The 14,784-nt window shown below is 40.0% G+C and overlaps 1 protein-coding gene across 3 annotated transcripts in view; it reads right to left on the reverse strand.

The window, feature by feature from the left end:
• Positions 1-1,248: 1,248 nt before the first annotated feature.
• pdzd2 (PDZ domain containing 2) overlaps positions 1,249-14,784 on the reverse strand; it is a 40,710-nt gene continuing 27,174 nt past the window's right edge. For 2 of the 3 annotated variants that reach the window (XM_069522836.1, XM_069522837.1), the window contains 9 exons: positions 14,100-14,265; positions 11,101-12,047; positions 10,773-10,917; positions 5,847-8,481; positions 4,878-4,995; positions 4,644-4,745; positions 3,521-3,782; positions 3,048-3,182; positions 1,249-1,747 (listed from right to left, as the gene is read on the reverse strand). In XM_069522836.1, coding sequence (XP_069378937.1) covers positions 1,587-1,747; positions 3,048-3,182; positions 3,521-3,782; positions 4,644-4,745; positions 4,878-4,995; positions 5,847-8,481; positions 10,773-10,917; positions 11,101-12,047; positions 14,100-14,265 — 4,671 coding nt within the window. In that variant the 3' untranslated portion in view covers positions 1,249-1,586. The remainder of the gene's footprint in view (positions 1,748-3,047; positions 3,183-3,520; positions 3,783-4,643; positions 4,746-4,877; positions 4,996-5,846; positions 8,482-10,772; positions 10,918-11,100; positions 12,048-14,099; positions 14,266-14,784) is intronic. The other variant, XM_069522838.1, reaches the window with a different exon arrangement.

Raw genomic sequence — 14,784 nt, forward strand, 5'->3', positions numbered from 1 at the left:
TGACAGCAAAGACATTTGGCAGGAAAAGTTTAATGAATTTAAAACCAAGGGATAAAACCAAACAGGGTCTGTAAAATGCTTGTCATGCACATAAAATGTAAAATTAATTCATTTAAAGCATCTTAAAACATTCTTTATTACATGTGCTGCAATATCTCAATCTGGTTTTATTTACTTTCAACACACTTTGTAAAAATGTTAAGAAATGTGCTATATAAATGAAATACATTATTTCTATATCTATTTTTATCAATGTATTAACCTCTAATGCAGGTAACCACTGTCCACACTGAAACCTTTTGTTTATGTCAAGTGTTCCTCTCACTGTCTGTCGTGACATGATAGAAGGACTTTTCTTAAATGTTGTCAAAGGTAACAACACTAAAACAACACCATGCATGACTCGTTTATGTTTGTTAGGAGATAAGGTTTCATAAATATGAAGACAAGGATTTGTTCAATAAGTGTTGTCAAAACACTTCACCAACAGACTGAACGAGCTGATTTCTTTTGAGCTGTCTGTGTTCTTTTACTGACCTCTAGTGGTCACGTTTTACACATACACTCACGGTGTGTGCTTTGGCCCAATTCAGAAATGAGTATTATTCAAAACAATATGATCAAAAGGGGTTTTTTTGTAGTTTTTTACCCTAGTTGAGGGTAAAAAGAACAAAACATATTTGTATGCAAGAAAGATTTCCAAGGTGAAACTAGGTTTTGAAGCATGACTGAAACGTTTTGAGTGAGTTATAGCTTTTTGCAGCCTTGCAAGAGAATTGTAATGTCAGAACTAACAACAAACAGTTATGACAATTTGACTTACAATGTTTTCAACTTCAAAAAATTTGAATAACTGTAAAATAGTTGAAACTTAGACGGGTTAAGATAACTGAGAATGAATAAACTGTAATTTGTACATAAAAACAGAATAAGGATTAGTTAATCTAAAGTTTACTGCATTAGGTAAAATTTAAAAAAAATGATTTGTACTGGGTGGAAAAAATCTTCAGCCTACATTGTTTTTGCAGCGGTATTGTAAACATCATATTCTTTTATCTTATCTTCTGTAATGCTGTATGGGCCAAGATGCCCTTACCCAGTTACAGGTAACTTAACCCACTCATACAGGAAATACTACACTAGACCAAGGTCATGTTGAGTCACTTGGGAGAAGATACACATCCCCCCCACCGAACAATTGTTATCTCATAGGTTATTATGCATATTATAAACAAGCCCAGCCATTGGTCTTTTCACAAAGTGACTTTATTTTAAGAAAGCACAACCAAGAACCATATTTTATCATTCCAAAGTAAATCTACTGTAAACAAACTGCACTTCCCATCCGAAATAAATCATAATTCAGCATTATACACCACAATAATAAGGTCAATCAATTGACCTATTTTTATTACAAACACAGGTAACAAGACAAAACACAAAATCTCCAATGGAGTCCATCAGAAAATTTATAAAAAAGTGGGAAAAAAAACGTGTCCTGGTTTCTGCTGCTCATCCATACCCTGTTTTGGGGGCAGCTTCACATTGTCCCTTTTCAGGAGGTTTCCATATTTTGTTCATTACAGTCAGGTACTCCACTTGCGAATGAGAAGTTGGTTGGGTCCGTCATTTGTGGCTTTGATGATTTTCCAGGCATCATGGTGCATGAGACCTTCCAGAGAACAGCCATTGATAGATAGGACCTCATCGCCAACTTCGATAAGCCCCGACAGCTCTGCAGCGCCTCCTGTTGTGGAGGAGCAGAAATCCAGCTTAACTTGCAGATACACTCCATGGTTTTGGTATCCCAACGATTGATAGTTTGACAACCACACACTAATTTGAGGACAATTTACAGAGGAGCGCAAGCTTGAAATTGTGTTCAAATGATGAGAATTTACATGTTTTTATTTCAAACCAAGTTATAAAATAATTGCATTCTAGTTCAGGCTGCTCAGTTCTCAACCTAGGTAGCAAACAACTAACAAACCTTTGCAGTAAGAAAAAAGAGGCCACCTCAAAATACTACGCTCATGGTCACAGGTTACCATAATTGTACAACTCTGATTGGTGGGTCTTACCCATAGGTCTTACCTCTTGTACATCTGTCAGATAGTGGAAGCAAGAGACCAAGAATAGAGGAGAAATTGGGACTGTGCAGTGCATAATGAATGATTACCCTCATCCCTAAAGTTTTTTGGTGTCATTATTTTGTGTCTATTTACCAAAATAAACTCAGTGGACTAGTGCTAACATGAGGACCACAGTACAGCTGAGAGATCTGGCCCTACTGCCAATTAGTGAAATGACAGAGAAAAGTGAACTGGGTGGGTTCAGGTAAGGTCTGCATCCTTGGTACAGCTGGTACAACTGACTATCAACTAATGAATCCCCTACTCTCATTCATATCACATCACTTTAATCTCTTACTGTGCATGGCAATGACTGTCAATTTTCCCATTAGGGTCAGAATATAAGGATGCTGAAGTGCAGGACCCTTTTCTCCGCTGGGTCTGGCACTAGGATTGATGCAGGTGAAGCAGAGCCTAGACCAGTAGTGGAGCCCGGGTTTAGCATGATTGATTGGTTGCACATCTTAAGAGGCTGGGGGCTATCTAGTATGAGTCTATGACAGACACCAGAGAAGTGTAGAGCAGACAAAGAAGACATGAGATCGGCCTGCAGTGAAAAGTACCCTTCAAGTATTTTGGTTTTGTTCCTGGTTCTATTTGTTAACTGTGTTAGCTCTGTGCAGTTGTTAACACAAAGATGAAATAGCCCAAAGGTTTAGTGGTTATAAATAACATAAACAACATCATTTAACGAACACTACCTGTACCATGACACCATTATCATATGTTTACAGATTAAGGGCATGACAGATTTGCACAAATTGACATCAACAACCTGTGTGATATGACTCATAGGTGATCCAAATATACTCCAGTCTACTGGGAATGGACCTACACACATTACATCACTTTGTTTGATTCTTAATGAGTATTATCTTTATCATAGAGTTATATGAGACATAGAGGAAAGTTCACCTTTAAAGATGCGTTTGACAATGAGAGGCCTGTCTCCATGACTTGAGGATTTCCCTCCTTCTAGACTGAAGCCCAGGCCAGCAGAGGTCTTATGAAGGTCCACCATTAAAGCACCATCTGGACCACCATCCAACGCTGAGAGATATTCAACACAATTACAGAAGTGAAATATGAAAGGTCCAGTGTGTATGATTTTGAAGGATAGTAGCAGCTAAATAAATTTCATTAGAATACAATTAACTGACACTATAACAATGTTTAAATGAGCAAATCGAATTAGCATTGGGGAGCAGGTCGCCTTCCACAGAGTTCTGCCATGTTACTTTATACAGTAGCCTAGAATGGACAAACCCAACACTGGCTCTAGAGATGACCTTAGGTGTTTTTACATCACCTGAAGGCCACCATAGGTTCTCTACATGATCCAGGTATGTGGATATTTATATTGTTATAGATGCAAGTATTGGACTAACCTGCCCCAGCTTCCAAACACTTCCTGGGAGAATGCACACTGTTTGTCTGGCTGACCGAGTCACGTCTATCAGAGGCACTCAGTTCACTGTCTCTCCAAACGACTACTAAGGCTTGGCTGGTCAGCCTGGCCTGGTGAAGGCAGGACACAGCCTCTCCATGGGTTTTACCCTCCAGACTTGTGCCATTTATGGATAAAATGCTGTCACCTCTCTGGATCGTGCCTTCGAGGTTAGCTGCACCTTTGGTGAAGACCCGATGAACCTGGACACAAAGTTAAAGTATTTGTTACACTACCACCCCCCACTGCGCAGAGATATTGGCAAAAACTTTTCAAACACAACCAATCATGTCTCTACATTATTATTACTATTATTAGAAACTAACATTAATGTATCTTTTATTCCTTTATCATTTATATTCTTCATACATACGCTGCATTAATAAACTGAAGTGGAAAATTAAAAAAAAAATGTAATCAGTTAAATAAATACTGTAAGAATAACTCTTATTAATTTAGAAATAAATGCAGACTAATGTATACTGATGTTCCTGTTTTAACCACATTAAACATTATTTTTGATGGTGATTTAAAACCAAGAGTGTTTGTTTAAATTGGTTGAATGAGGTTATATTGTTGGGATTAAGATGTCTTTTGCGTGAGAGACTTGAGTACAGCCAGAGAAATAAAGATAATATTACCAGTCACGCTACAAGAGCACTCACAGAATAAGAGATAATTACAGACAGCCCTAAATAGATTCAAGCTAAAAATCTAATCAGCCAGTAAACTAAGAAAACCAAAATTAAAAATTCATTCCATTTCTAAGGTGTCAAATTCAGAGGACTAAGAATAGTTAAACATGTGCTCTTGTGAGCAGTGATTCAATTTGAGAGTTGAAATAAGGAGGCAGATTCTGTGGCATAACCTGTGCAACTCGTTCTCTTCTTGTTGCTTGTGAGGACTGTTTTTTTCAGATAATACACAGTGATGAGTACAGTAGTTTGATTAAGCAAAAATCACAAGGATAAGGTTTCTTGAGCAGCATGAGAATATGTGATTAGTCTGAAGGAACATATTCACAGTACATTTAATTTTCTTGAGGATTTATATACTGTACTTACAGTTATTGCCTTCTGCTCAAGGTCAACTCCACCAGCAATACTAAAACCAAGCCCTGAACCCTCTTCTTTACTCAGGACCACAAGTTGAGTTATGACATTAACCTGCAGAGAGTTCAGACACAGATTTAACATGAAGGAATTTATAAGGAATTCATATGGAATCTAGGACTGAAACTACAGAGTCTAAGGAATCCGTTAAAGATTAAATGACATGAGTTAGTGGTGCGATGTTACCTCAGAGAGGGCCCTGGCCTCCTGAAGCAGGGACTCCACGTATGATCTAGCTGTGAGGGAGAGCAGCAGTGTTTGCAGCTTACACTGACTCACAGGAGAGGTAGCCAGCTCCTTTAAACTGCGGACAAAAGGAGTTAAAATGAACACACTATACATCATTTTTTCCCATAGAAATGGGAAAAATACAGTGAAATGAGGCACAGTTATCTCATAGGATGTGATTTGAGGTTGGTTCACAGATTGTCATGAAACTTGTTGAAATACATGCACAGCAGTTATGTGTTGGAGCAAAACCACTCCCCCCTGGTAAATTAACAAAATTAACCAATTGCCTATTGCTAATTATTTATAAGATAAGTAAGATAAGATAATCCTTTATTCATCTCACAACGGGGAAATTTGCAATGTTACAGCAGCAAGAGGGCAGTCAAAAATGTACATTGGTAAGCAACAATAAATAAAGATGCCATAATTGTAGAGAAATGTAAGAAAATTAAAATATGGATGGAATAAAGACAAATATATAGAGTCTAAAGACAGAATATATACAGTGAAATGCATTGCATTGGATATTTATTAGAAACTTCCAAACTAATCTCAAAGCTAATCTGCTTCCAAAAGGCTGTGGGTCAGATTTGGTTGGCTTTAGATGTCAGTGGCAAAATAAGTACAGTATAACCACAGAACTGTCAAATTCTACATTTAAATAGAAAATGCTATATCACATCATTTAAGATGTGATATAGCATTTTCTATTTAATTTTAGAATATAGAGAAATATATATACATAGAGAAATATTGTATTACATATGACATTTGGAGGGAAATATTAATTTACACACACACAGACAGACACACACACACAGACACACAACACAGTGACAGTACCTTCATCCTTGATAAGATCAGACATTTTGGATTCCTACACACAAAGGATTCATATGATCAGTTTTGAATTGAACTGCCCACCTGATTGACCAGCTGGGCTGTTGTCCATGGGTCTCGGAGGGTCTCTGAGGAGTCTCCTCTGTGGATCCAGGCTCACCTTGGTTCACCATGTTAACATCTACTTTTGTCAGGGTTGCAGAGGGTGGACATCTCTTAGTTCCTGTGGCCTTCGAAAGACTTGTAGGATGGATTCCTGGCTCAGTTTTATCTATGCTTGTACCATGCTCTCTAGCAAAGTCCTCTGTGCATAGCTTTTCCAGTTCAGGCATACTCAGAGCCCTGAGCTGCTGCATCCTGCTGCGGGGAAGTTTGCCATGTTTCCTCCGCAGCACCGGAGGGGTCTGTGAAGTAATCCCATCTGGCGTATTTTGAACCCCAGCCTCAGGATTGTCCTCCAACAGCGGAGTTATGTTGCAGCTTGTATCTGGATACTCAAGGTTCATCGGTGTAATGCTAGACCTGGGTTTACCAAGAAAAGGTGAGCAGGGTGTGGTAGGGGTTTGAGTCACCACATAAGAGGTAAGACCCCTTTGCCGTGTCCGAGAGCCAATAGAATTAACCAAACCAATATAACCAGCAATCCTTTGGTTAAGTGAGGCTCTATATGCCAGAGCATACGACTGAATGTCATTGTTTCTAGCCACAGGCTTGTCAAAGTGAGCCAGGTTTTCAAAAGACTTTATCTTGTGTCGGACAGAGAAGGGGTTGTAGTCTGCTGACAAAGTGTTGTCTGTTGAGAAACTTCGCCTTTCCATTGTCTTTATGTACAGTCTGGATGTGCTGGACTTTAGGGTGTCACTTGTCTCCACAATATAAGTTGGGTTTGAGCTATTACTTGTGGTTGAATTAAATCCTGTGTTGCAGACCTTGGCATTTGTTTTTTCTTCTGTGGGAATGTCAGGACAAAGCATTGGTGATAAACTTGCATGTGTGCCTCTTTGAGTGTGCTTAGAATCTTCTGAATGACCTTTTTCATAGTGTGTCAGCAGTGCTGAGGATGAACCAGATAAGGAAGACAGCTTAACTTCTATAAATGTTCTCTGAGTGGAATGTTGGAGTGATTGTGGTTTGGCTGTTGCATTGGAACCTAATTGGATGCCATTCTCCTTGGCTAGTTGCACAGTTTGTAATGGGCCATCTGCAAGCCTGTGCTCAGGTGTAACTTGACTTATGTCACTAACTTTTGGCAAAGCAAGGCAGCTGTTTATATCAGTCTGGTTATTGGCTGTCGAACAACTATACACTTGTGATAATTTTGCTGACTGGGTCAAAGAGGAAAAGGTGTTTGAAGAAAACTGACTTTCAGTTCTGGTAGGTTTCTGGAGGGGCTCTTCCTGTGGTTTGTTCTTACTCTTAATACTTAGGCCTTTCAGTTTGGGAGCAGTGTTTGGTCTGATTTGAGATTCAACCTGAAGTTTAAAGATACTGCTCCACACAGAACAGTCTGAATCATTCTGTAATTTTGGGCTAGTGGTCTTGGCAAGTGATGAGGTAGCATGGGGGTTTAAATTAGTTCTACATTTTAAGACTTTTTCTTTGTTTGTCACTGATGCTGGCACTCTTGTGTCTGATCTACTAATGTGTGAACATGAGGCCTCTGATTCCATTGAAGGCAAGAGGGATACGCTTCTGTTCAAATGCTTCTGTAAATCTGAGGTCAGCGAGGCATCTGCATGCAGATTTTTAGTCATACCCTCTGTGACACTAGGGGCATGTTGAGGGGAAGGACTGCTGTAAATGCTTAAGCTACCAGAACTGGGTGCTATGCATACTCTGTCACAGGATTGAATGGCACTATTAATGTGGCACTCTGTAGAAGACATGGGTATTGTGCCATTAGAAGAGTGGCGGAGTTGGTCTGTGGAGGAGTCACTGAACAACTGAGAAAGCTGTAAGCACTGGCTTGTTGTCACAGAGTTTTCTTTGTTACTCGCTGAGACCTCAGAGGAAACCTGCACCCCATCACAGGTCTGAGTCAGGTTTGTATCTTGACTGCTGCCATCCTGAAAGAGCGAGGACATTTTCAGTTTCTGGCTTAAATAAAATTGTCCACCAGCAGGGGGTTGCTGGACATCACAAGAAAAAATCTCCACTTCTTCCTCATCTGAAGAGAGCTCATGAAGATGTGCACCACTGCTGACTATCTTATTGACCATTAGGCTGCTGTCAGCGGTGGATTCACTGTTTGAGTCACTGTCATCTCCTATGGGGTACATGATTTTAGACCCAGAATTTTCCTTTGGTTGGTTCACATGTGATGTCTCCACAGGGAGTGTGGCAAATTTTTCATTTCCTGCATCCAGGATGGAGCAGTCCAGGGGAGTGGGCTGTGTTGGAACGTGAAAGGCAGTTTCTTCACACGGGGCCACAGTGTGTTGGCTTGAACAGCAGGATATAGGCTCATTTAATGAGGTCTTGTAGGGGGGATTCATGTGTATATTTTTATCACCACAGGGGCTCACTTCTAATAAAATGTCATCTATATTGGTGACAGGTATGTGAAAGTCATGATCTGTGTGGGTCGTGTGGTTCCCTGAATTTGCACAGATTATTTGTCCTTCATCAGATGTTCCTTGAGCAGCTCTGGCTGGATTCCGTCTGATGGCTCCTTCACTGCTCCCTGATGACATTATCAAACTGGACAGTTGATCTACAGCTGGAACCAGAAATGAAAAGTAAGCAGTAAGCAAGTGCAGACTAAATCATTTGACATGACATGTTAATTTTATTTCCCAAAACACTCCAGAAATTGTATTTAATCTTGCAACGAAGTGAGGACAAGTGAGGCCATAGAATAAAATAAATCAAGGATATCCAGGGTGAGCGGTGTTCAGTAATCGTCATAAAAAGGTGATGATCTGTAGGATTTCTTCATAACAAACAAAATCAAAATCTCATTCATGAAAGCAACAGAGGGATCAATGAGAGGGTTGCTTGTAAATGTTTGATAATAAACAAAGTGATATTCCTAGATCATAAAGTGTGTAAACATCTGTGGTCTGGTAGACAGAAATGAATGAAGTGATCAGTACAGAAAGAAATGTGGACACATTTTCAGGTTTTTTTCAGGTGCTAAAGACTTGACTGCAGACATTGCTGTGGTTGCTCCAGGATATTCACCAAGGATATTCACCAAATATACTGAAAAGTGACAGGAATGAAACATTGTCACTGTTTTTTCTGACCATATCAATCTCAAATTGGATCATATTTCAATCAAATGCAACCCTTCACCAGCAAACTGTCAGGGTGTTGAACATTTTCACAAATCTTGATTGTAATCAAATAAACTGACCCCTGTGTGAAGATTGCAGTTAGCCACAGCAATGTCTGTACTACACTCAGATAAAATTCACATTATGCTACAATATAAGGAGAAATGATTACACTACATATAGTAGAAAGCATACAGGGAGTGAAACTACAAGGTAACTCTAGTATTACTAAAACTAAAATATACTGTATAAGATAGTCACCATGGATAGAAAGCCAGAAGCTTGCAGGTTGCTTTGGGAAAGTGAATGAGGGAAGGTTGATCCTACATCTTAGGTCAGCATAAAAGGGAAAGAGATGGTGCTCTATTTAAAGGCATACTGAGTAGCATTCTGCCACTAATGACGTGTAAACACAAGAAGCAAAATTATACACCACACACATCACACATTGGTGCAAACCACCACTGATAGAAAGAAAATCTTACATATTTTTTTCAATTTGATAGATAAAAGCTCTGAGGAAATATCAGAAATGCCCCTCTTCCCCTCGGCACCTGAAGGGGCATGTCCGCGTTTGATTGACAGCTGGTATGATAAACAAGCATGTGTTATACTGCAGAAGTCCTAGGTGGACAGAGTGTTGTGAGCAGTGGTGTTAAAGAGTTAGGAACACATGCATTCAAAAGTTGCAAGAACATTTACATTTTCTTTATTGTGCTGCAGAGCAATTAATGATTTTAATGGACTTCATGCAAGAACATGGTCGTATTCTTATCCTATAGTGCGAACTCTCTGATGAGCGCACATATGATGCTCATTGTAGACACGCTCCTGTCTTTTGTGTAGGTTGACTAGAGGTGTCATGAGGCAGAGAGGTTAAGCAAAACATCAGTCACCTACAGAAAATGGTGAATTTTGTGGAGTTGGTCTAAAAATGTCTTCATGGAGACAATTGACAATTCCAGCCAGACATCTCTGTGTGCACCTTGCACACAGACACATGCCAGCTGAAATATTTTGCAAAACAAAATAGTTGTGAGCACAAAAGATTTAGGTGAACTATGCATTCACCATTTTTCTCATATTTCTCGGGTTTTCTTAGAAGGTACAACAAGAAAATTATTTACAAATTGTCCAGACCTGTTGCAGGATTCATGTGAAATTAGTTTTCCACTGATCGTACATTTCACAAATTTGGAGCCATTATAAATATATATATACATTTTATTTAGCTACTTGACAGAGGAGTCAGGTAGATGGAAGATTCATTTTGCATTTTAAAACTGTTACTGTAGACCAAACACTTCAGGTCAAACTGCTTGGAATTCTTTCACTCATGGAAAATCTTGATTTGTCTGTGGCTGAGAGTGATTCCAGCTGTGTAGCTAAATTACAACAAATGAATCTGTGGCTCTGAGCCAGTCACATCAGCCACATTTATGTGAAATACACCAGGTTAAAATAAAATGGAATTTTCCTTTAATAATATACTGTTACATTTTGAGAGTGCTAAATGAATAAGAAAGGACTGTATGTTGATGGACAACATCCTATTACATCGCAGCAAAACTGCTCCTGTCCACTCTCCTATTCAAGTGGTACGAGCATGTAAAGCACCTCACCTCAGTCTGACATTCACTCTCAGAGCTAAGTTAAATGGAAAACAGTAGCATCGGCACTGATACTAGAACTTATAATTCCACAATACCATGGTTCAAAATGGAAGTCTTACCTGAAACTGGTCTCTTGACCTCTAAGCACAGTGTCATAGGAAGGTTGTGCATCAGCTCACAGATTTCCTGGTAGCTTGAAGAGCACACTAGCTTTTCTCCAATTTTTACAATCTCATCTCCAGGACACAGCAGGGCTGAAGATCCCTGGAAAAAACAAATAAACACTAGAGATAAAACTTTTTTCATTGAGTAATATACTTGCCAGTTCACAATCAAAGTCAAAGTTTTTATTATTAAAATAATTCAAACTGAGAGATTAAGCAGAAGATCTGATGCATCCATTCACTAATACTGAAGCGATACAAAGATGAAACCAGTCAGACCTACCCTTGATGCTGCACCTCCAGGCTTCAACCCTGTGATGACAACTTTCAGAGGGGACGACATAATCTCCAGGTCAAGCCCGAAAGACTCATCTTCACTTCTCCGCAGGGTCACAGTGTCAATGGCACAAACACCCACTAGTTCACTGATCTCTCCCTTCTTACACTGCTGATGGGATATCGACCCACCAGCAACCCCAGGGCTTTTCCCACACTGTGTAGGCTGGGATAAGGGCTGTGACAGAGAGAGCTCATCAACTTTGGACTTTGGCTGCTGGAGCAGGTTTGGGGCTTCAATGCTCATCATACTTTTGACCCGCGTAACTGCTTTATGCTCAAGCTTGGGGGAGCGCTTGGACTCCAACTGTCCATCATCTGGATTTGTATGGCTGTCACTACTGATGGTCAAATTACTGGGCACAGAGCTCGTACTGCTTGCCAACCCTGCTTTTTCATCTAAGTGACATCGGATGGGCATAAAGGGCGACTCAGAACCAGGTGACTTTGACTTATTGGTAATACTTTCCACTTGCTGTAAGAAACTTCCATTGAGTGGTGTTGTCATATCATTGCTTCCCCACCTCTTTAAATCCCCACCATCTTTACTGTCCCCATCCACATCTAATGATGATGTAACAGATGTAGCAACATCAACCATTGAATCAGTTTTGGAAAACTGGGAAGTTTGGGCATCACTTAAGTTAACAGAATCAGATTTTGTTGGTCTGTGGGAGTGCTCAGTGTTTCCAGCGTCCTCTTCATCACTGAACTCCTCCTCAAAACACATCACTCGTCGCTGGCGGAGAAGTGGGCTTCGCACTGAAGTGGGGCTAGAGACGGCAATGGGCTGGCAAACTTCCTCTCCATGGTGATCAAGAGGAACAGGGGTCTTGTCGTGTGAAGTGTTGTACACAGGACCACTCTCCACCTCTATTAGGGAGGGGGTGAATGCTGCAGAATAAGATGCAGGTAATGTGGTTAATTCAAAAAGAGATGTTAAAACAACAATCAACATCTTAACAAACAAACAGTCATTTTAATGGTTTTTGAGATTATTTATATTACAATTTGGTGCTTTACAAATAAAATTGAAATTAATTGGGTAAAAACTGAAAAATATGTCTTTAGTGTTTAAATAATACAAGGATTTTAGGCTGTAAAAAAACAAGGTCACATTATCAATCAATCAATCAATCAATCAAATCTTATTTGTATAGCCTATCACTATACCGATTGAGGGGTAGGTGAAGTGTTTTGAGTCCACAAAATACTTGAGGAGTCCAGGGGTGAACAGTGTTGCAGCCAAATCCAATACAATTGAAGTAACTGGTGACCACTTCTTTAAACAGAAAAATACATCAGTGACTGCAGCTATCGCGAAAACTCATGAGAAAGCTACTGTTACTGCAGCGAGACCTCACAATAACTGCAGCAGTAACTAGGAGGACAACAGAGGACATTTAGGAACATTTAGCTATCAGGCTCCTCTCCTGTGGAACCAGCTCCCACTCTGGGTTCGGGAGGCAGACACTGTCTCAGCATTTAAAGTAAAACTAAAAACGTTCCTTTTTGACAAAGCCTATAGTTAGGGATGGATCAGGTGAGTCCTGAACCATCCCTTAGTTGTGCTGCTATAGGTTTAGACTGCTGGGGGAACGCCCATCATGCACTGAGCACTTCTTCACTTCCCTCTGTCTCTCTGTCTCTCTGCCCCCCCACACTCATTTATTTATTTATTTATTAGTCTTAACATGTCATCATGTCAAAGTGTCACTTTGTCCTCCCATAGTCCCTCTGGCTCTTCTCTCTATCTCGTTTCAGATAACTCCGGCACCGGGACTACAGGACCACAACGACCACCATCACCATTGTCTGCATTTATTACAAGAACTCAGCAATTTATTAATATATCTAGTCATGTTGTAGATCTAAACATTGTTATTGTTATGGTTAGCCTTGATTTTGATGGTGCCAAATTGTTACCGGTCTCTCTCTCTCCACCTCATCTCTCTTCTCTCCCCCGCTTTCCACCCATCTCTCCTTTCCTCCCCCCTTACTTTTCTTTCCTCACCCCAACCGGTCGAGGCAGATGACCGCCCACATTGAGCCTGGTTCTGCCAGAGGTTTCTCCCTGTTAATGAGGGAGTTTTTCCTCTCCACAGTCGCCTGTGCTTGCTCATTGTGGGAACTGTTGGGTTTCTCTATGTTAATATTGTTTTAAGGTCTTGACCTTTAAATGTAAAGTGCCTTGAGATAATGTAAATTATGAATTGGCGCTATATAAATAAAATTGAATTGAATTGAATTGAATTAGGCTAAAAACATGTAAATGACGCAATTTCCAATCGAAATTTAATTTGGGGCTTATGGACACCTTTTTGAAGAATTGACCCCCTGTTTACCCCTGAAACTCCAAAAGTGTTTTGTGCACTCAAACACTTCACCTACCCCTCAATCGGCATAGTGGTGAGTATATATAGTGAGTGAATTTTAACTTTTTGGGGTGAACTATCCCTTTAAAAAGGTGCAACATCCACTGTTCTAAACCCTCGAGAACAGTTAGGAAAAACTACAAATAAAAAACTAAGTCTCAGAGAGAGCCACATGGGTGGGATCTCTCTCCCAGCACATCTGAAATCTCTGGTCAATAAACCTGCTGGTGTCTCTTGACTGAAGAGAACATTAAGAGACAATGATGGCTGGTTCAGAGCTTTGGAAGCTCAAAAGTCTGCATTGCAATTTTGACAGCAAAAAATACCATATGATCTTCCTGTTTAATCTAAAAAGTCCAAAAAATCTAAAATAAATCAAACTGTGTATGAGAGCTAACCCTGTGACCACATTTAGTCCAGACTCAAATCTCTGTTCAGGATCTTTTCCGACTTGATTCTTTGGTGCATGGCTGCAGTTTGAAAGTCCCCTCACTCTACAGAAAGTTGTGATTCCTGTCCAGGTAACCAATTCTACACATTTTCCATTGTAATTAAACAGTTGAAAATGTACCATGTGTCTGTGACGTGCTGTCATCCATGGACGTACTGCACCTCTGCTGGTGGAGAGCCTCGTCACTGTTCAAGCCCATGAGCATGGAGTCAGACAGGAACGAGTGGCTGGACACGTCCTGGGAGAAGTACTGAGATAACTCTGTCTCAGAGCTCAGGGACCCCTGCTTCAGAATTGTGAGAATGGAAGAAGAACAAGTTAAGTGAAAGAAAAATGAAAACCACTACCGCCACATTTTTGACACAGTTCTCCATAGTTTTTATGACATCAACATTTGACTATGTAGACAAAGAAAACAGCCATTGAAAATGAAGTACTGAACTTAAAATATGCAGGTAAATAGAGAAGATGATCACAATGCATGTATATGAAAGTTTAACTCCATTGTACCGATCAGAACAACTGCTCATGGAAACACAGCAAGAAAGATAGAAACATATGTAAACATGGGTGTAAAAAACTCAAATGTTGTATACGGAGGAAATCCATCAAACACGCTTTAGGATCTAAAAGATACACAAGTGTATATAAGCGTGATAGTGATGACGCAGCAGTTACCAGGCGAGTTACTGTGCGTTGATGTTGTTTTCACCTTGTGAGTCTGTTTGTGTGTCATCATCACAAAATATGGGAAGACCCACAGCAGCAAAAACTCCCACAGAGGTGGTTTGGAACAATTTGACAG

Source organism: Paralichthys olivaceus, chromosome 4 (genome assembly GCF_024713975.1).
Source record: "Paralichthys olivaceus isolate ysfri-2021 chromosome 4, ASM2471397v2, whole genome shotgun sequence".
Taxonomy (NCBI): Eukaryota; Metazoa; Chordata; class Actinopteri; order Pleuronectiformes; family Paralichthyidae; genus Paralichthys; species Paralichthys olivaceus.